The sequence below is a fragment of the Pavona decussata genome, unplaced genomic scaffold (genome assembly GCF_977016875.1).
Source record: "Pavona decussata unplaced genomic scaffold, jaPavDecu1.1 SCAFFOLD_280, whole genome shotgun sequence".
NCBI classification, from domain to species: domain Eukaryota; kingdom Metazoa; phylum Cnidaria; class Anthozoa; order Scleractinia; family Agariciidae; genus Pavona; species Pavona decussata.
Genome location: NW_028145681.1, coordinates 260,403 through 281,771, shown reverse-complemented (window position 1 = coordinate 281,771; position 21,369 = coordinate 260,403). Strand labels below are relative to the sequence as shown.

At 41.3% G+C, this 21,369-nt stretch overlaps 1 protein-coding gene and 2 pseudogenes across 2 annotated transcripts; 2 read left to right on the top strand and 1 right to left on the bottom strand.

Annotated features, from left to right (window-relative positions):
* Positions 1-6,544: 6,544 nt before the first annotated feature.
* LOC146455288 (uncharacterized) lies at positions 6,545-8,178 on the bottom strand (annotated as a pseudogene).
* A 5,829-nt stretch (positions 8,179-14,007) lies between these two features.
* On the top strand, positions 14,008-15,018 carry LOC146455287 (uncharacterized). The gene has a single exon (XM_085094455.1). It carries the CDS (start codon positions 14,008-14,010, stop codon positions 15,016-15,018), a length of 1,011 nt encoding a protein of 336 aa, XP_084950581.1.
* A 1,383-nt stretch (positions 15,019-16,401) lies between these two features.
* On the top strand, positions 16,402-20,785 carry LOC146455286 (uncharacterized; annotated as a pseudogene). The gene is made up of 6 exons (XR_014859055.1): positions 16,402-16,835; positions 16,957-17,040; positions 18,322-18,558; positions 19,543-19,861; positions 20,097-20,297; positions 20,646-20,785. The product of XR_014859055.1 is annotated as an uncharacterized LOC146455286 (transcript).
* Positions 20,786-21,369: the final 584 nt, after the last annotated feature.

The following is a 21,369-nucleotide window of genomic DNA, read 5'->3' as shown; positions in this document are numbered from 1 at the left end:
GGGAGGAAAAAAGTAAAAAGAAACAACAAAAATAAACTAGAGTCCAATGTTCAGAGTAACTAAGAGTTGATGTTGGATATCTTCCCTACAGTAAATATCCTTAGCATTCCCAGACTTCCAATGACCATGCTTCTTAATAACACGATCCGGTAAATCATTATTGGCAGCGGCAGTCGCACCCCCAATCCTAAGGGAATGGAGGCCATAAAGCCTCATATCTAAACCTATAGCTTTAAACTTATTAATAAATAACTCCCTAGCCCTAGAATACGAGAGATTTGAACCATCTCGAAGGGCATAACGCCCATCCTTGCGTTTGTACAGGGAACGAAAAACAAATTGAGTAGAATTTAAACTGTCACCACTAAGCTTGGCATAACGAGACATCATTCAAAATGGGCAAGTAGGATTACCAGTCCTAGTAATTACTCTAGTAGCGCCAGACCCATATTGGTCAGACTTGCTCCTTGGGATGAAAAGAGAAAAATAAGTATCACTGAAAACAACATCACACCATGTAATATTAGCAAGCTCATTAAAACGCAAAAAACCAGCAAAGGCAACAAGGCAAATACAAACGTCGCGGATATCAAGCAAACTAGCATCTACACCCGCAAACTTCAAAACGAGAGCATGCAAATGCTCAGGACAAATAGGAAGTCTCTTCTTGGAAGAGACAGAGTTAGCAGCGAGACGCTTACAGCCTTCCAAAATAGCTTTAACAAAAGCACTATTGCAAGGGTTGCGAACAGCACACGAACTATGGAAAAAATTAATGCTGTAAAAAGTAGAAACAATGGTAGAAAACAAATAACCGGACTGGAGTAAACTAATGAGATAAAGCGCAAAATGATTATCCGAAGCAGGAAAATATTCCACTTCAGGAAACTTGGCAGCCCATGCCTTCCATTTTCGAAAATGCGTGTGATATCCTTTCACAGTCGATGGTGCCCTGCTCGCCGCGAGAAAAACAGGAACCAACACAGACAAAGGCTTCAAAGCTTGAATACCAGCCGCACCATCAGTGATGGAAACTTGTAAAGAAAAACAAAAGGAGAAAAAATCAAACGCCATAAAATAGAAAACAAAATAATAATCAGGAAATCACGAGAAAACAGTACCCGTGACAAAAACAACAAGGAAAGAAAATACCACCATAAGGCGGAATGTCCATAACGAGCTAAAAGGCTATGAAGCATAACGCATGAGTAGGCGCTAAGAAGCGCAGCAAACAGACAAAACAAAATATGACAACAATATATAAACATGACGCTATGAAGCGTGCAAAATATCTTGCAATGGAGCAAACTACGGCAATTACATATAACGCCATGAGGCGTAAGAAACCAAAAAGTGCAACGCTGTGAAAAGCGCCCAAAAGAAATATAACTGACACTATGAAGCGTACAAAAAACTGAAATACCACTATGAAGCTCACAGGCAAAAAACTAAATCAAAAAGAACAAGCAGACCCATCGAGACGAAGAGCCAAAACCGCAGATTTAAACCTCAGTGGGCAAAAAATTGTGTTGTGGCCCTCACGAGCGGGCGCAAAAACAAAAGAAGGGTCGGGAAACTCAAGGACTTGAATAACGGATGCCCTTAAACCACTCATGGGAAAAACTATTGGCCAAAAAACTGCAGAAGGCCAGCAAGGGATAATCATAACACCACGGGCCTTGCAAACCTCTAAATGAAAGATAGCGCGACTAATAAGATACACAGGTGGGACTATCCAATTATTGTCACCCGCCCAACTAACACTGAAAGCATCGACACCTTCAGTGCCTGGGCACCAAAATTTAGAATAGAACCTGGCGCACTTAGCCGAAACTGGGGTAGCAAACCTATCAACTTCTATACCAGGGAACCATTCCAAATTCCCCACAACACTTTCCTCCTGTACCTCTGGACATAGCTGCTTGTACATGTCTCGAAGGTAGGTGACTTCATGGTCTTGTAAGCAGTCGAACCTTGATGGTTGGAGATAGCGGTGCAGAGAAACTTCATTCCAGAGGTGTGTAGGCTGAGCAGGACTATGGCAAAGCGTGGCAAAAGCATAAAAGTAATGGTCAGGTTCAAGCTCAGTTTCACACAGTGTCCCTGTCTGTCTCACAGGTCTAATCAGGGGCTCAAACTCAGCGGGGAAAGGACTTGGGAGGGGGATTCCGTGCACAGATTGATCGTGGACAAACTTGCGCATCTCAATAGAATGATTGTTGGTGTGGAAGCCTTCCATGATACCATTGTACCTTTTATAAGAAAACCAAAACGCATAAACAGGACCGAAATCCAAAATACATTCAGTGAGGTGAGTATGCATGTGCATGTTTGGAGTAACGAGCTCGGCACCATAGAGCCTCTGGAATTCTACAAAAATGTTTGCAAAAGGGATCCTCCTCTGATGGCTTCCGCGACCGTAATACGAGGACTACAGAGTAACTGACACGCAATCACAAACACTCTCCACACTTCTAGGTAATCGTCAGGCAGGTCCTCTTTGAGAGTGTAAATCGACATGAGCAGTGTCCACGTTTTCCACTGGTCCGCAGTGAACCCACCAAAGCTGATCGCGATCTTGTTTGGCAGCCGACCAAGCCCAGATGGAAAATTGGATGTCATCAACCTTCTGCTGGATAAGCTTAAATTGCGCATCGGTGATGATTCCGTGTTTCTCATTGAGCCAAACATTTTGTATGACATGTTTTGCACTCCCCAAGAACATATTGTGCATCGGATAGACAATCGTAAATCAGTCAAAATATGGCAGACGCAAGAGCTCAGTATAACGTGTTCTGTATTTACTTTCTGCGTCGTGTTTGTCTTTCATAGTTGTTTGATTTTGTGTTTCCTGGGCTTCTCTTTGGTGTTCTTCGTTTGTTCGTTTCTCACACGGATCAAAACCGGAGTAATCCCTCTTCTCACCAAAGGTTCCTTCGAACACTTTCTTGCATTTGCTGCATCCCCTTCTCGTTGCAAAGCTCAGAAATCCACTCACCTGTTTATTTAAAAGAATAATTATTATGTACAAAGTGTCTGCGTTATTCACTCGTGTCTGTTTGAGCTTGGGCTTCATTCTCACTCCCAGAACCAGTTGTAATGACAGTTGTGAATTCAAAACAAATTGTAACCGGAAATTAACTGGTTACTATATACGTTTAGAGGTCAAAAATGAATTTTTTTCTTTTTCATAAGGGACTGGCAATGAGTATTAGGGGGTGGGGGGCTGGTAGCTGGAAAAACAGAGACCTAGAAACATATGACTCACTCACTGAATTCCACCCGATAAATTACCGGGTGAAATGTCCGATTGGTAAGGGCCTCAAAGAGTGACATCTTCCATTTACTTCAGATGGAAAAGTAAGCATTTTGAAGTTTTGAATGTTTTCATTGCCTTCATTTGAATAGTCGAATACAGTGAACACCCATTTATAAAAACCTAGATTTTACAAGTTAGCCTAAACAGATTTTTGTAAATAATTGTAGTGTTCATATAAACAGGTTCTATGTAAAGGGGGTCCTAACCTAATAGGTTCCTATATTCTAGGTTCTGGTTATACGTGGGTGTTTACTGTACTCGACTTAACTTGAAAAGGTTTTACATAGGCACGATCACAGTGGTCAAAATTTGTTGTGGACGTGAGTCCACAACATTTTGACCAGTGCGATGATGAATATCGTTGTCGATAAGAGTACAGACAATGCCAAACCACATTCTATTTGTTAATTCTTTAGTAAACTTTTAATGCGAGTCAAAGCTAAATTTGACTACACCTTTGATACAACTTTGATGAGAGTCAAAGGTAAATTTGACAGCACCCTTGATAAACATTTAATGCAAGTCAAAGGTAAATTTGACAACACCTTTGATAGACCTTTGATGTGAGTCAAAGGTAAATCTGATAACACCTTTGACAAACCTTTGATGCGAGTCAAAGGTAAATTTGATAACACCCGGTGCGACGTGGGACACCTTTGATGAACCTTTGCAAGTCAAAGGTAAATTTGAGTACACGCAGGTACATCTTTGATAAACCTTTGATGCGTGTCAAAGGTAAATTTGAGTATACTCGGGTACACCTTTGCTAAACCTTTGACTTGAGTCAAAGGTAAATTTGACCACACGCGTGCACACCTTTGATAAACCTTTGAAGCGAGTTAAAGCCACATCAAAGATCACCTTTGACGTGCATCAAAAGTGTATGTAAAAGTGAATCAAATGCAGCCTTTGTCACCTGTAATTCAAATCAAAGATGAAGTCAAAGATCACCTTTGACGCGAGTCAAAATTAATCGAAGGCGTGTCAAAGGTGGCCTTTGACATGTCTTTGACCACGCATTTGGTGTTGTGCAAAGGCATGAATTTTTTGTTCATGACTGATTGACTTGCCTATTCCGTGGAAGACAACACTTGTTGCAAATCAAAGGAAATTAAAGAGATACTTGGGTCTTGTGTTGCAAGTTCTTTGTCTGATTTCAGATTGTTGTACCCAGATTGAGCTTTATGGTGGTGCAACTCAAGCTAAGCAGTCAGTTCCCTATGCTTTTGCTCATCAGTTTCAGTTTTTAGGCTTGTCTGTAATAGGTCACACCTGTTACAGGTATCACTCTTGGGGCTTCCAAATGATAGATTGAATTTTGTGTTAAATATTTCACAGTAGACATTTTCCTTCGCTGGGGTTCTTGATTCTGATTTGCATTTCTCCATGTACAGATCATACATTTTCTTTATGGTGAGATCTGATGAAAGATATCTTTGGTTGGGATTATCCTTACGACAATAATGACTTGACTCAGTTGGGAAGCTTTGAATGTCAGCTAGTACAAACTGAACATCCTCTTTCAGGGGTTTTGTTTTTAGGCTCATGTCTACCCCTTTGATCTGTTTGTGGAGACCCCACACTTTGCCTTTTCGATAGAGCACGAAAAAGCATCCCATTGGATATAGCATTAATGGGCAAGAAAGCCTTTTTGCATACTCGAGTAGGCATTCCGTTGTCGTTTATGTAATATTGACGAGAATAATTTCTTCACGAGTGCAAAATTTCGCCTTTCTTTGCATACCTTCGCTTTACAGACGTGATTTTCACACTTCCACATAAGAAGGCATTCTGTGCAGTCCAATTTCCAAGTGCCCAAAAACCTTCGCAAACATTTTCACGCCGTTCTTTTGTTACTCTTTCAAAGCATTTCAGTGGTCAGCGACAGTCTTTACCCAGTTGTTTTGCTGCAACTGTATGTTTCTTGCCTGGCTTTGATACTGTTTCATATTCCTTACCTCTGTTAGGAAGAGTTTTGCGATTGTTTTTCTTGCACTCCTCAGGATTTTGTTTTCTCTTACGGGAATTGCTGCTCGATGATTGCTCACTTCTGTACGCCATTTTGTTGATAGCACATGGTACTGTCTAAGTCTGAGCCAACGGGCAGATTGTCAGCAGTATAAGGGTTGGACCATTGTCCCACAAAGAGCTTTGACGAAGTCACTGTGGTCCAATGTTCAGAGGGGGCTAAAGAATCTCCCACTGCCTTTCAGGGTTCGACCACTTTGCCACTAAAAAGATGGTCCAAATTTAGGTTGAAAACAACAATAACATTGAATATGAAATTTTGGTGGTTTAGCCCACTATGGTTCTGAACCCCTCAACTATGATGCCATTCTCTAATATTTTCTAAACTACTTTCTACCAGTTCATAAAATTTAAAACGGCATGGATAGTTTTTTTTTGAAAGCTGCATTGAACAGTAACCAAAAAAAAAAGCACAAAATTTAAAGCATTAGTGTCTGAACCCCAACTAAAAAAATGTATATTGGAATAATATATTGTTTTCTTCATATGATTACAGTGCACCTCCATTGTGAAACTTAAGCTTCTGATCACAAGTTCAATTTGTTCAGTTTCCACGTGGATAACAGGGCTACAAATTTTTTTCCTTGAAAGGACATGTCCTATTAAGTCACCGTTTTGGTTGGACAAAACAGAAATGTGGTCGGACAGGACAAAAACATGTTAAGTTGAGCTCTACTTCCTGAGTGAAATATTCATCATCATCATCAAAAAAACATTGTCTAGACATTATGTCTGACCCCAGTTGGGATTTCATCTGACATCGGCAAGTTTTGGTCTCCATGTCTGATGACAGACTGTTATTTGCAGCCCTGGTTAATAAGTGGCATGTTTTTCAAATGATCTTCGCAAATTAGAGTAAACTTAAAACCACAAGATGCCGCAGCATTTGCCTTGTTGTAAAGAAACGGTCATTTAAGCAAAGGACAACACCCAAGTCTCCAAAACTTGTTTTGACAGTATTTTTTTTTTCACCTCAGTGGTGAAGCGATGATTGCAATATTCATTTTAATACCACACACTAGATGAGAAAACACATTAAAACAAGAACAGTGAAAAATGGCCAAACAGCATTTCTTTTAATGTTTGAACTATGTAAGTCATGCTGTTGTAATAAGTAAGACCTTTTCTTTTGTATCTAACATATATAGTATTCAAATGACTGTTACCGAGACACTGGAAAAATCTTATTTTGGTCCGTTATGACAAAGCAAATGCAGGAGCTTCCTCTGGTGCCTTTCGGGTAGATGGAGGGCCATCTTTCCTCTCAGTCGTCATAGAGGCACTACGTTGAGACTGTTTTTGTGCACTATCCGATCCAGTCTACTGAATAAAGAGTTCAGCTCCATGCTCCTCCACTGCAGAGGCCTCCTGCACAGGACCTTTCTTTTTGGGGCATCTTCATCCTCAGAACTGCTGTTCCCCCAAGCACTGTTGTCCTCAGACATCAAATGCTCTAAGGAGATATAGTCCACAGACGAGAGGCATAGGAGGTATTTCTTTTTTTCTTCCACCCCAGTGAATGTTGATTGGCTGAGAGTTTTGCAGTAATTAATTAGAAAACTTACTGTATTCTTTATACTCCTGATACGCTCCTCCGGGAGCACTTCTGCTTGTCTGTTTGTGTTTTTTTCCTGCCTTTTCTTGGTCCTGAAATGTATCCTAATTACCTGTGATATTTCTCGCAGATTAATAAACAGGACACACACTTTGTTTGGCATATAGAGAGTTTTATTATCTGATACCGTACAAAGAAACCAAGAAATCGACAACAATAAAACTCTCTGCCCACCACAAGGGTGAGAGGGATAGGAAGAAAAACTAATCACTGGAGCTAATAGACTGTGCAGCTTGTGCGAATGAACTCTGTACCTTGTAATCGGAATATACCGATAAAACGTGCTAGTAACATGACACTCAATCTGACCTGACGACAGACAATAAACAACGAAACAGAAACCATGCTTGTAATGGGAATTAAAAATTTTAAGCGTCCCTCAAAATAAAACCAATTCCCTGTGATATCTCTCGCAGACTAATAAACAGGACAAATACTTTGTTTGGCATATAGAGTTTTATTATGTGATACCGCACAAAGAAACTGAGAAATCAACAACAATAAAACTCTCTGCCCACCAAACCCCCAAACAAATTGTGTCCTGTGCAAGATTAAAATCTAAAGACCCTAAAATTAACAAGTTTGAATTAATGCCTTACTGACAACTTGAGCGACCCGTAACTTAGCTGGCAAGGCAAATTCCAGATAACTCTTGTACACCTCTGATGACCAGTCCCCAAACACTTGAATGAGCTCGCCCGGTAACCCTAACTGAAATGCCCAATTTGCACTGCCCCTATGAAAAGAGTACCCTCGAAAAGATTGTGCCCAAGAGACACCAGGTAACGATAAATGCCTGCGAAAAACGTGAACAAAAACACTTTTAGTGATGGGAGAAAGAGACCCCTCGGAAGATGGTAAAACAACTGCAGGCGCCGCGGAACATGTGGGAACGAGGGAACACATACGATTAAACATAAGGACGGGGCATAACAGCGAATTGGGAATGGCAAGAGAGGCAATTGCAAGTGACGCGACCTGGTCTGATTTGTTTTGGATGACTTAAAAGTAACCGTAAGGCCATGAGGAGCCGACACGATATTCCGTCTCCATAAATGCTTACACTGATCAAAAGAATGTAAGGAGGCTGGTACAATATCAGAGATGCGAGCCAACAGGAAAAAGGCAAACAAAAACGCACATGAAAAAGTGATCTCCTCCAAAGAAGAGTTAGGAGAACAAGAATTCTGAACTAAAAGAAAAAGAATACGTGGCGTAACAGAACTCCTTAAGCGAGGGAAAATCATGTCCCAGCGCAACATGCAAGAACTTAGCCGCACTAAGATAATTTCTAACCGATTCTGGTGTAAGAGATCTACTTAAAAACTGACAATACAAGCATACCGTGTCTACCGAAGCTGTTAAGGGGTCTAACGAAAAGTACAAACAAAAGAAAAAATAAGTCTGCCTGTGCATTAAATGATTCTTGTGAGTTCCTGCAGCAAACACTGCCTGGCAAGTGGCTTTCAAATCCCGCACAACTGTTTTAGTTTTCAATCTAAAAAAACAGGAATGCATTAATAATCATAAAGATTAAAGACGTCAGGAGGAACAATGAGTTCAGGAAACAAGGAAAGGCGACGAAAACGCTCCTTAAAAACACAATCGAAATGCCAACGCAACAAGAAGTTAGCCGCACGGTTCTCCTCACCAGACAAATGAACAGCACGAAGTTCAAATTCAAGGGAGGCGATGACCCAAATCTTATGCAAAATGTCAGCGAGCAATGATCCTTCACCTTCTCAGAAGATAGCGCAGAAACCACAGAGGCATTATCCCAAAGTAAACCTGACCAAACATGACCCCACAAACGAACCACAACTAAAATGGCTAGTGCCTGAAGCAAATGAATCTGAGCGTAGGTGACAAGGACTTCCGTAGGGAACATGTCATGAAAATATTGAAACGTGGAGAGACCGTCACATCCCGATGGACACGCATCAGTGGAAAAAAACTAAATCAGGCGCCGTCCAAGACAATGAGGAGAGGAGGGAAACGCCGTTGTAACTTCTCATGAAACACAGCCACCACGCAATATCTTTTCGGAACTCCCCAGTGAGACGAGTATTATAAGAATTCCGTTTAAGTGTCCTCAGCAAAGTTAAAATCCGCGCAAGAAACAATCAGCTCTGTCGAATGCATTTAGAAACAAACGCAAGTTTACCGAGAAGCGATGGTAATTCAGTTTTGGTGGCAGCTCTTTTAACCGACTAAGCATGAAGAAGAGACTCAAGTTCTGCTAAACGTTCTTGTGTGACTGACATAGTCATCTGCAGAATATCGAACTGTATGCCTAAACACGTCGAAACTGTCGCAGGTGGGCAAGCTCTATTTGGGGACTCGTCCAAACCCAGCTCCTCCAAAACACGTCCATAATGTTCATACGCCTGCCAGGCCGTATTAGGAGTAGCCACTCCTGTAAAGTCATCCAGGTAACTGATTGTGGGATGTCCTTCCGTCTCACAGATGAAACAGACAGCAGTGGTGATGCGCTGACACACCATCGCAACTGATCGTAATCCCATTGGCAAAACGACATCGAAATAAACGTGTTTTCAACAATATCTTAATAAAATATAGCCCATCGGGTCTACTGGAAATTGCCGATAAGCCCGCCTTAAATCGTGCTTGTATATTAAACATCCTGCGCCAGTAGACCAAATTAAAGATGCAATGTTGTTCACTGTATGATATGTTAAAGAAATATTGTGCCCTAAGTAACGAGAGGAAGAATTGCCATCATTTACCGAAGTAGCCACTGGCCAACTGAAATCTACGATGATGTAACGCTCCGAAGAATCTTGTTTTGGTACAGAATTCAATGGAGACAATGCGACCCGACACGAGAAAGGACTAACTGAGAACGGGCCAATCACGGCGTTCTGACCGGTCTCTGCTGACAGATGCGAGTCAATAACGTCTGGAAATAACACACCCTGAAGATTGCACAACTTGCTACAAGGGGAAACCATATGAACAGTAGTCATAACCCACGGGCCATCCGTACTCAAGAAAATCGCATATTTGGCTGTCCTGATAATTCCGCAAATACTGACGCCAGCATGGAACATTCAAACGAGACTGGACGGGCGAACGACAACTAACATAATTCCGTTGACCAGACGTGCACACTGATTCATGCAACGCGAGAAAATCAATACGCGACGAGCTTAAAACACTAGATGACGAAACGTGACTGGGCGAAGCAATAAACTCATTGCCGTGACTAACATGATTGACGGACTTGGCTTGACTAACTTGACTTGACTGAACTGAAAGGTGGACTTCGACACTGTCGAAAGTAGAAACGTTCTGACTAACTTAAGGCAAATCAACCGCTGATACAGCCGGGACTAAGACTGGAACAACCAAAACAACGTTAGAACATGAAACCGGCAACACATCACCAGTACAATGTAAATCACAGTCATCATGATCCACACTAAAATGTACAGGATCTTGTGTACTGTCCGCGCCGAGTCATTATTTAAAATACCGCAGGTTGTCAACTGAGGGGGCAAAGCGGTGCTCCATGAACTGGCAAAAGGACACAGTAGAGTTTTCTGGATGACGCTGCACCTCCTGCTTTGTGAGCCAACACTTTGCACAAATATGTTGCACCCATTTTCGCTCATTTCTGATAAAACCATAGTGATCCTTGTTGGAGGAACAACTGCCGGTTTGGAAAGCCTTGCAGAACTGAATGGTTGCAGGTGGTTTCGTAACTGGCGCGCTAGTTGACCACGACAGTTAGCTTGACCGTGTAGCAAGCGAGCTTCTAAGTGCGCAAAAGAATGGCCGCAACGTAAACGACCACACTCAATCTCAAATAATACTGCTGCGTAGAGACTGCAAACTGCAGGCCATGAAACTTGGGTAGCCAAATACATGAGCGTCGTAAAATGTTCAGTATGTGCATCACGCTCAGTTGCGCTCAAACTGGGAAGGCGAAGGATACATGCGAATCTGGCAGCAAATTCGGCGAGGCTTAAATTGTCATAGGGCACTGCTTTTCTAATGTACGTAAGACTCAGTTGACTCTGAGGCCAAACTTGCGGATACAACGCCCGGCCTTTTCCCGGACCGCAACTTCTTACCTCGTTTGGCTCTATCGTTCCGACCTTTCTGCTTGCTCTCTTCATCATCGTCTGAACCCTCCAAGCCACTCGAATCGGAGAGCCCAAGTTGGTGAAGTTGAGCATCGACGTGCGAGCTTAAACCAGGCAACACACGGACATCCTGGACAGTTAAAGACGTTGTTAAAGGTGGAGGAATGCTAGAAGGAACCATGAGCTTAGAAGGAAAGGGCAGATCTTCTAGTTCACCTTTAAGACAAGCGTTCTGTTTCTGCACGGAGGACAGCTCATGTCGCAGCTCACGAAGCTGCTACGCACGACGCAGAGCTTTGTTCTCCGCTTTCGCGGCGGCCAAGGCAGAGCGAATTTACTGTGCATCATCGTTAGGAACAGATAACGGCATCGGAGGCAAAGAAGAAGTAGAGGTTTTGATCTTCACGGACTTTGCCGATATTTCAGCACTTTTCAAACCTGGCTAAAGCCCGGCTTCCAAGGCTGAATAATCCACTGGAGCAATTGCTCCACGATCACGCGTAGCTGCCATGATACACGAAAAACTTATCACTAAGAAAAACTAATCACTTGAGCTAACAGACTGTGCAACTTGTGCGAATGAACTCTGTACCTTGTAATCGGAATGTACCGATAAAACGTCCTACTAAAATGAAACTCAATCTGACCTGACGACAGATAATAAACAGAAACCATGCTCGTGATGGGAATTAAAAATTTTATGCGTCCCTCGAAATAAAACCCATGGCAGCTGTCATTTAGAAAAGCAGACATAATGCTTATTATTTCTAAATGTTATTGCTCTAAAGTAAATAGTGATCTAAGGAAGATGAAAAGAATTTACCCATACCTAGGAGCAGCCAGTCGATATCCTTTGCCGAAAAAAGAAGGGTAGTAGGTCCATGACAACCATCACAAATATAGCACCCTCAAAGTGTCACCAATACATTTTTAGTTAGCTGCTCTAATAACTATAGTTTGCCAGGGAGCACTTTAGTACCTGTAGTTCATGTAGTTTTTATAGTACCTGTGATACTTGTGGTACCTGTAGTTAATGTAGTTCTTGTAGTACCTGTAGTTCATGTAGTGTTTATAGTACCTGTAGTTTCTGTAGTTCTTGTAGTACCTGTAGTTCGTGTAGTTCTGTAGTTTGGGTCGTTTTTGTAGTACCTGTAGTTTGTGTAGTTCTTGTAGTACCTGTAGTTCGTGTAGTTCTTGTATTTCCTGGGGTATCAGATGGTATTTGATTCTTCATCTGCAGAAAGTTGTATTTGAATTTCTGCCATTCACACAACAGTTCGACCTTCATTTCCGCTTTGCTATGGTGCCCATTGTAGAAATAGTCTGCCAGTATTTCGATGTCATCAGCACCATCATCCTTAAATGCTGGGTCTGATCTCCCAGGAAGTGCAGTGGGATGAAAGATCCAAAAAGTAGGCAGGCTGTGTTCAAAGCGACTGTTGATGTTCTCTTTCAATGCCATGATATACTTCTGAGTGAGTGATGTTAAACTCTGCTCGTGGAAAGCTAGTAAGTGCTGGAAGTTCACAGGTTCAAAGCCTTCCCCCATCACCCAGATCTTTCTGTAACTCTTACAAGGGCTTGTCTGCTGCAGCTACACCCTTTAAGGTGTCAACTGTGTACTTGATATATTCTTATAGTTGGGGTGATAGCTACCAAGGAACATTGCCTTGTTGAAAAGCTTTGCTTAAGTGAGCAAGGGCTGGCAGGACAGCATGCAACACGTAAACTGTTGACAAAAAATTGAGGTTAGCAATCTGATTTAGCAGACCAGTTGCCAAGGCATCGTCCTCTTCTTTCATGGTGCGCAGAGTCAGACTTAGTGCTTCAAAATTATCAAAAGCTCCGTCAATTGCTTTCTCTATTGACAACCATTTTGTTCTGCATGCTTTTTTGAAACACTTTGCCACTTTTTTCCGTCCTTTTGCTGATGAGTTATCTCCTTCATGGCCATAACTGCTTTGCCATAAGCAGCAGTCCCCTTTGCAGAATTATCAAAAAATGACCACAGCTGGATCAGGATCTTTTCAACGGTGGCATTGTAGGACACATTGACGATCTTTAACTCTTTTGCTATACAGCGAAGGGCCTCTAGCGTCATCCTTATGCTGGCAACTGTCTTGGAGGAGGGTGGTCCTTCAACAGTTCTTCTGCCTCCTGCATTCATCTTTCGCCTCTTCTACAGCTGTTTCGAAATAACTAGTTGCATCGTCAAAGATGCTAGTTGAGAATTGATACCATGCAATGTATACAAAAGTCACACATGCTTCAGGAAATTAGCAATTGGCTTAGTGTGGGATATAAGCTTTAGTGCTCCAGCTCCTGTGTCAGTGAGATATAGTCTCTTTTGATACAAAGTCCTGTGGCTGAGCAAATGCCGCTGTCTTTTCGCAACCATCGTGAGGTGTTTCTCCCCCTGATCCGATGGTATATTCTGCTTTATTTTCTTCCACGTACAGTACTGTGCAAAAGTAATGAGAGCGAATTTCGACGAATTTCGAGGCATTTCGCCACTTTTCGACGAAAATCAGCGATTTTTTTAACGAAACGAAATATCGCCGAACTTTCGACGAATTTTCGAAAGCGCCATTGTCTTGACACTTTCGAAATTTCGAAATTGTATGCGAATGTTTCAGCGAAAATTCGGACGACAATTCGAGAAGATTCGCGAAATTTCGAAGGAAACGTTTCGAAATTTCGAAGAATGCTTCAATTTTTCGAAGCGTTTTTCGAAGTTTCGAAGAGTGCAGCGAATTTTCGAGGCTAAGCTAAGTACATTGTACAGTGAAAGGCTTTCGTTTCGTTTCGATCAATCGTTTGCGTAAACAATTCTATTTGAGACAGCGAGGCATCATGGTATCGCGACGTTATCATGGCAACGGTTTTTGTATAAATGTCATCTTCAGTGATTTGTAATCACACTGTTTACAGTAATCATGCCAAAGGTTTCACCTTACGCTCGAAAGCGAATCCAATCTCTTCACGAACATGGCTTGCAGCCGCTAGCTATATTCAAAAAATTAAGAGACGAAGGTTCTTCCGTAAGCTATCAGAGCGTTGCAAGAATAGTTAAAAAGATCAAACTTACCGGTTCCGTCGACAACCTCCCGAAGTCCGGTCGGCCAAGAAAGCTGAATGCATCTGCCAAGGCATTTATCGAGGCACAGATGCAAAAAAATGACGAAGCCACCAGCCGCCAAATCCAAAAGAAGCTTTTCAAGTGTGGCGTGGAAGTTCATCCATCAACAGTTCGAAGAGCACGCAAAGAGCAAGGATGGACTCTTCAAAACACAAAGTACTGCCAGCTGATCCGTGACGTAAACAAGACCAAGAGACTCGAGTTCGTGCAGCGAGTGATAGCCACTGAAGATACCTTCGACAACATCATCTTTAGCGATGAATGTTCCATCTCTCTTCAGCAGTTCCGCCGCACGTGCTACCGGAAGGTTGGTGAACCCCCTAAGCGAAAGCCGAAACCAAACCACCCTCTCAAAGTTCACGTTTGGGCTGGTATCAGCAGGCACGGTGCTACCAAAATCTGCATCTTCGAAGGGATAATGGAAGCCGGTCTTTACTGCAGCATTTTGAAGGATACTCTTCTCCCCTTCATCCGTGAAAAACTGCCAGACCACCGCTTCATGCAGGACAACGATCCCAAGCACACTTCGAAAACTGCAAAGACCTTCTTTGAAGAAAACAAAATCAACTGGTGGCGAACTCCCCCGGAAAGCCCAGACATGAACCCCATCGAAGATATGTGGCATGAGCTAAAGTTCTATTTGGAGACGAAAGTAAAGTCGCAGACCAAGCAGGAACTTGTGGATGGAATAAAGAAGTTTTGGAGAAAGAAAGTCACCATAGAGAAATGCAACAAATACATTGATCATGTTGTGTTTGAAGTCATCCCCGACGTCATTGCTGAAAACGGCGCGGCGACAAGACATTAGTGTTGCTGATTGCTGGTAACGCTATGAAAAACGGCTCCTTTAGGAGCCACCAATTTTGAGAAAAGTCAATGACCAATAAAGTTCTTAAATCTTTAGCGCGCGCGTGCAGTATTCTCACGTCATAGTGCTAAATTGCCTCTTCGAAAAAAGAAAAAACAACAAACAAACACCTGGGCTATTTTTACAATAGGGAACGGGAATAGGGAACGAGGAACCGGGAACGGGGAATAGAAACGGATGATCTTTAAAAGCAGGAACCTTTAATTAAACAAACAAAATATAAATAAGCGAGAAACTTTCATAAGGTGATCTGGACGCTCGTGTTCAGAGGTAATTATAAATTCGGTAATCATCGGTATTTTAAAAGTATTTCAAAAATCTTGGCATAGTTTTATAGCCAGCACCATTAGCTTAATTGGATAGAGGGGTTTAGGTATCTACACTTGAAACCAGACGCGCTACATCGCTTGGACGCGAGTTATTATTCAAACAGACTAAAAATGGTGTGGGATTTTTTTTTAACAGTGAAGGGGCACGCACAAGCCGCCAAGATAACCAACGCAACAAATTAACACTGGAATGCGTTCATAAAATGAACACTGCATTGCACTAGTTCAACAATTAATAATTAGTATAAACAAAATTATTCAAACAGTCTACACAATAGCGTGTGAAGTTTTTTCAACAGCAGATGCGGCACGCGCTCGCCGCCCCCGTGAGAAAGAACAAGAAAGAAAAAAACATGTTTAAAAGCTCAAGACTGAAAGACTGAAAATGGTTCTCTTTTTTGAACTGGTTGAAGACGCAAAATTTAATTGGAAAAGATTATGCCTAAAATAAACTGTTTTGGACCAGTTAAACAATTTATAATTAAACCCTGCAAGTTTATTCAATCAGACTAAACAATAGGGTGTGAAATTTTCCAAACAGTAGAGGCGGCACACGCTCACCGTCCTCAAAAAAGCACAACAAAGAAAACATTAATAAAAGTTTAAGTTTCCTTAGACTAAAATGGTTCTCTCTTTTTTTAACCGGTTGAAAATGCAAAATAAAAGTGGAAGATTTTGTCTGAAGTAAACTTTAAATAAGTAAATGATTATTGCAGTTATAATTGCAACTTTGCAGTTGCGTAAAGAATGCATGAAAAAAATACCACGCCTTAACGGGATTCAAATCCATGATGATCATTCACTTACTCATTCTTCCTTCCGCAGTTCTTATATATGAATTTTCAAATATTCACTTTCATGAAATAAACTTTTTATTGCAGTAGTTCAGCAACAGCAATAACAAATTTATTCAAACAGACTAGTGACGTGTGAAGTTTTTTCAACAGCAGAGGCGGCACGCGCTTGCCCCCCAACAATTAGCACATCAATGAAAGAGAAAGAAATAAAACTCAAAACGCTCAAGGTTCCAAAGTTAATTAGTTTTCTTTGAAACACCTCAAACAATAAAAGCTGTAAGAGCCAATCACGATAAGGGATTTTCGATCCGAACGAACTTCATACTTACTATAAAAAGGCGAAGTACGGTTGTGAGGTATCTGTTGATGTTATTGTGTCATCAAACCATACCAAAGAAAAATGAGTAAGCAAATTGCGCGAGTGAATTGGAGCCGTGGGAAGTATTCGGATGTTGTACGCTCAACCATTGTAGATCCATCACCTCTTAAGCAAGGGCAAAAAGTTCGCGTCATCTGGGGAAAAGGAAAAAAGGAGTACGGTGCAACCATTACCTGCTACCCACTTATCGAAGAGATCGAGTCTCCAGTTGATGAGCCCCAGCCGTGTCAGACAAAAGCTAAACGTAAACTGGTAAGTACTTTCAGTCATTTCATTATTTCCTCTTGTCTGTTTCATCACCGACTGGTAAATTGCGTTATCGTTTTAATTCAATTATATCTTCTAATAACAAGTTTATGATTTTCGTCTTTAGATCCCAGAAGCCATGTCTTCCCCTGAACGCCGCAAGAAAACGAAAACAGACAAGCCCAAGCCAAAAGAAAAACCAAAAGGAAAGGTATGTAAAAGAAAATTGCTTGATGTTACATCAAACTATCAATAGAAATTATCTCGTCGTTTAATATGAGCGGCTAGCAGGGTAGTTGTTTACATCCCTCTTTCTGAAAATATTTTCAAATGCTAAGCCTTGTTTTATTTAACTGGATTCAAAGTTGACGATTTAAAACTTCAATTAGCTTAATCGTGTTTTGAACAACCAGTGCCAGATGTTCATATATTTCGCTAGGTTTTTGTAAGGACTGATTCGATTTTCTAATGGTCAACCTGTCCGTGTGAACGAATAATTAAAGATGGATTTTCACTGTCGCTTTAATTTTACGTGCGTACAGACGTGAATTTAGCTGGCTTTACGTACGTAAATAAAATAAGAAGCGATATATGAGCCGCGTGCGTAAACGTAAAAAGTTGAATGCTGTTCAACTTTTTACGTTTACGCACGCGGCTCATACATTGCTTCTTATTTTATTTACGTACGTAAAGCCAGCTTAATTCACGTCTGTACGCACGTAAAATTAAAGCGACAGTGAAAATCCACCTTAAGAGCGCGAGCATACTACGAAAGCTTACGTACTCACAAGGTTTTCGACACTGCGATTAGATTAGAGACTGCCGGATTTCCACTGTCGCGTAAATTTTAGTTTCGCACAGACGTGAATTTAGCTGGCTTTACGAATGTAAATAAAATAAGAAGCGATATATGAGCCGCGTGCGTAAACGTAAAAAGTTGAGCGCTGTTCAACTTTTTACGTTTACGCGCGCGGCTCATCTATCGCTTCTTGTTTTATTTGCGTACGTAAAGCCAACTAAATTCACGTCTGTATGCACGTAAAATTTACGCGACAGTGGAAATCCACCTTCATAGAGGTTGGACAACGCTCAACTTTTTACGTTTACGTACGTAAAGCCATGCTAAATTTACGTCTGTGCGCACTTTAAATTTTCGCGACGGTGGAAATCCACCTTTTTATTTATTTACGTACGCAAAGCCAGCTAAATTTACGCCTGTACGCACATAATATTTACGCGACACCTAAACTTAAAATGTTGAGCGTTGTTCAACCTTTTACGTTTACGCACGCGGCTCTCTCACATCACTTCTTACTATTTTTTTTTTGTTGTTGTTGTTTTTTTTTTTGTACGTAAAGCCAACTCAATGCACAACCGTACGCATAATTTGCTCGCGCTCGGAAAATTCAAAGCTAGTCTTCCTAATTATTATTCGCTAGGGTTTTTTGTAAGGATTGATTCGATTTTGTTCGTTTCGTGAACACATGCACAGGTTCTGGACGCCGCGTCTCCCAGCAAGATAAATGAAAGTGTCGAGGACACATCTGATGACAGCTCGGACGACGATGATTTCCCGCTGGTGGCCTATAGACCGCAACGTTAGAAGCCTGTGCAGGAGACACCTGAAGAAATGCCACATTTCCCAGAGTCAGAGGAGGAGTCCGACAACATAAATTTTGGAAGCCTGCTATCCAAAGCAATCAGAACTGTGGACAATTCGACGGCCATTGTAAGTTGTTGGTTTTGTTCACTTTTAAAGGTGGATTTCCAGTGGTCGCGTAAATGTCACGTGCGTACAGACGTAAGTTTAGCTGGCTTTACGTACGTAAATGAAATGAGAAGCGATGTATAAGCCGCGTGCGTAAACGTAAAAAGTCGAACAGCGCTCAACTTTTTACGTTTACGCACGCCGTTCATACGTCGCTTCTTATTTTTCTGACATACGTAAAGCCAGCTAAATTCACGTCTGTACGCAAGTAAAATTTACGCGACAGTGGAAATCCACCTTAAGGTCAATTGTCCACTGTGTCGTAAATTTTAGGTGCGATTGATATTTTGTTCGATTTTTCGGGTCTATTGGAGACCGTGCCCAGCCTCTGGGCATATGCATGTAGCAATAGCGTAAAAGAACGTGAATGGCTTTGTTTGAAAGAAGAACGTAAATGGCTTTGTTTGTACACAAGTAAATTTAATTAGAGAGGGTCTCCAATGCGTATCGACCATTTTTTTTAAAGACTTTAGTTTTAAAATAGTCAGAATAAGAGATGTGGATTCTGAATAACTGAATATGGAGGTAAAATGTTAACCTAAATTATATCGTTCTTTCGTGAATCTGTGCTGGATTTCTACTGTTGCGTAAATTTTACGTGCGTACAGACGTGAATTGAGCTGGCTTTACGTACGTAAATACGATAAGAAGCGATGTATGAGCCGCGTGCGTAAACGTAAAAAGTTGAACAGCATTCAACTTTTTACGTTTACGCACGCGGCTCATATATCGCTTATTTTATTTACGTACATAAAGCCAGCTAAATTCACGTCTGTACGCACGTAAAATTTACGCGACAGTGGAAATCCACCTTTAGGTTGTTTGAAACTCTCTTGGCAGTTCTGGCTTGATTCTGGTTGGACGTTTTTTGAGAAGAGTCAGCCTTTATCCTATTGGTAAGGGATAATGTAATTGACATGCAGTTATTTTTTATTTTTTATTTAGGTTAGCACTAGCAAGAACAGCGGCTCAAACAAGCACGAACAGACAGCGAACGAGCTTCGGCTAGTACGGACCATATTAGAGCGGCTCGAGTGTTCGTATGCAAGACAGGAGGCCAAGCTGGACAGATTGCTGAGTCTAGTGGCAACACAGCCCTTCCGAGCATCACAGTGTAGCACCACGGCAACACCAGAGCTGCCCTATACGCCACCTGTGCATTTCAGACAGGAACCCGCTACAGACCTACATCGCACACCTTGCATGACAGAACCTGACCGTGTGCTGGACGAGCTAATTCGTCAAACGGACTTTGATTCCACAGGTATGAAAGTTTTTATGTTTTACGTTCACTGAAATCTTCTTGACATCTGAAGCTAATCCTAGATCAAGGTGAACTTTGTTTCGAGTTTAATAACTAATCAATAAAGATTCTTCCAAAAGAGCTTTGGCCCTCAGTTTTGACTTAGAGTTTTCTTTTCCTTTAGCTTGAAATAGGAATTCGATATCCTCGCAATTTGACCGTTCACCGGTGTTTTGTTTATTATTCTTGTTATCAGAGAGAATCCAAGTCGGAGGAGTTGGAGAGGTCAAGTTAGCGAAAGCAGACTTTAATTTCGTAAAGGCAGCGACGAAACCAACCGTGATGGCCCTGCGGCTCGTCGACAAGCTGTTTCCAAAGGAGGTCCTTATGAATTCGACAGTTCATGGCACCAAGGACTTCGCTCCTCTTGATCACAGAATCATTGCTGCAATCAAAGGTATGCTTACAACATTAAATCTGTTTTCATCCTTGAACGAAACGAAACTAAGTGAAAACAAATGAACTGTAAAATAATGATATCAAGTGACATTGTTCGGCGCGCGTTGTGATGTATAAAACAGAAGTGAAGAATAAACACCGGAAGTGTAGAGTTTTGAAATTAAAGATCTGTAATTATGCGAAACGAGCTCTTATCAGACCACAGCGACCTTTTACCTGCTTCATTGCATTTCGTTTTGCAAAATACAGTTAGCCATCATTTGCGTATAAATGCCCTGAGTAGCTGGCGGGATTATTTGCGTATTACCAAACTTGAGTTCTCACCAAGAATTTTGTTTTGTTTCAGCGGAAGTGACAAGGAGCTTCGGCTACCAGTGCAGGGACAGAGAGGAACTGAACCGCATGTGGGAGTCATGTAAAATAAGCATCGGCAAACGCTGCCAAAACTTGAGAAAAAATAGTGACAAACAAACTAGGCAAAATTAATTCGTTAGCAACTGTGTGTATATTTTTGCATGTAATCTAATATATTTTAGATTCGTTTTCTTTGTTTTTTGGAATGCAATGTAAACCTTATTAAACAATAAACCAGATGATGTATTAAGATTTGTTTCTTACATTTATTTAGTTTTCAGGGGGGGTAAACATTTGTCATAATATTTTGACGTTGGTAAATTGTAGAACTGATTCCATGTTTCTCTGAAATCATTCACTGGTAAAAATACGTGAATTAATTTTGGCACAACACGCAGTGTCAAAGACATTAGCTTCACAGTTTCGCTACGCAGTTGCTCTCACCGGAGTTCTCACGGGCATATTGTGTAAACAAATGCATCTGTCGGCACGGAATTTCAATAATTATCTTTCATTTTATAAAAGACCTGCCATATCATGCGAATATCAACATTTTTTTGTCTAAACATTTTGAACTACTGGAATGCAAATCAAAGCGCTTTTTGTCTATGAAGCGAATCAAAACATTGCAAGCTCGACCTTCAATCGGAGTTAGATTTCAACCGGAAATTTGCATGCGTAATCATGAAGTTTACAATCCCGCTTGTTGTAATTAC

Excerpts from the sequence above, each read along its gene's own strand:
- LOC146455287 (XM_085094455.1), top strand. The coding sequence starts at position 14,008 with ATGCCAAAGGTTTCACCTTACGCTCGAAAGCGAATCCAATCTCTTCAC.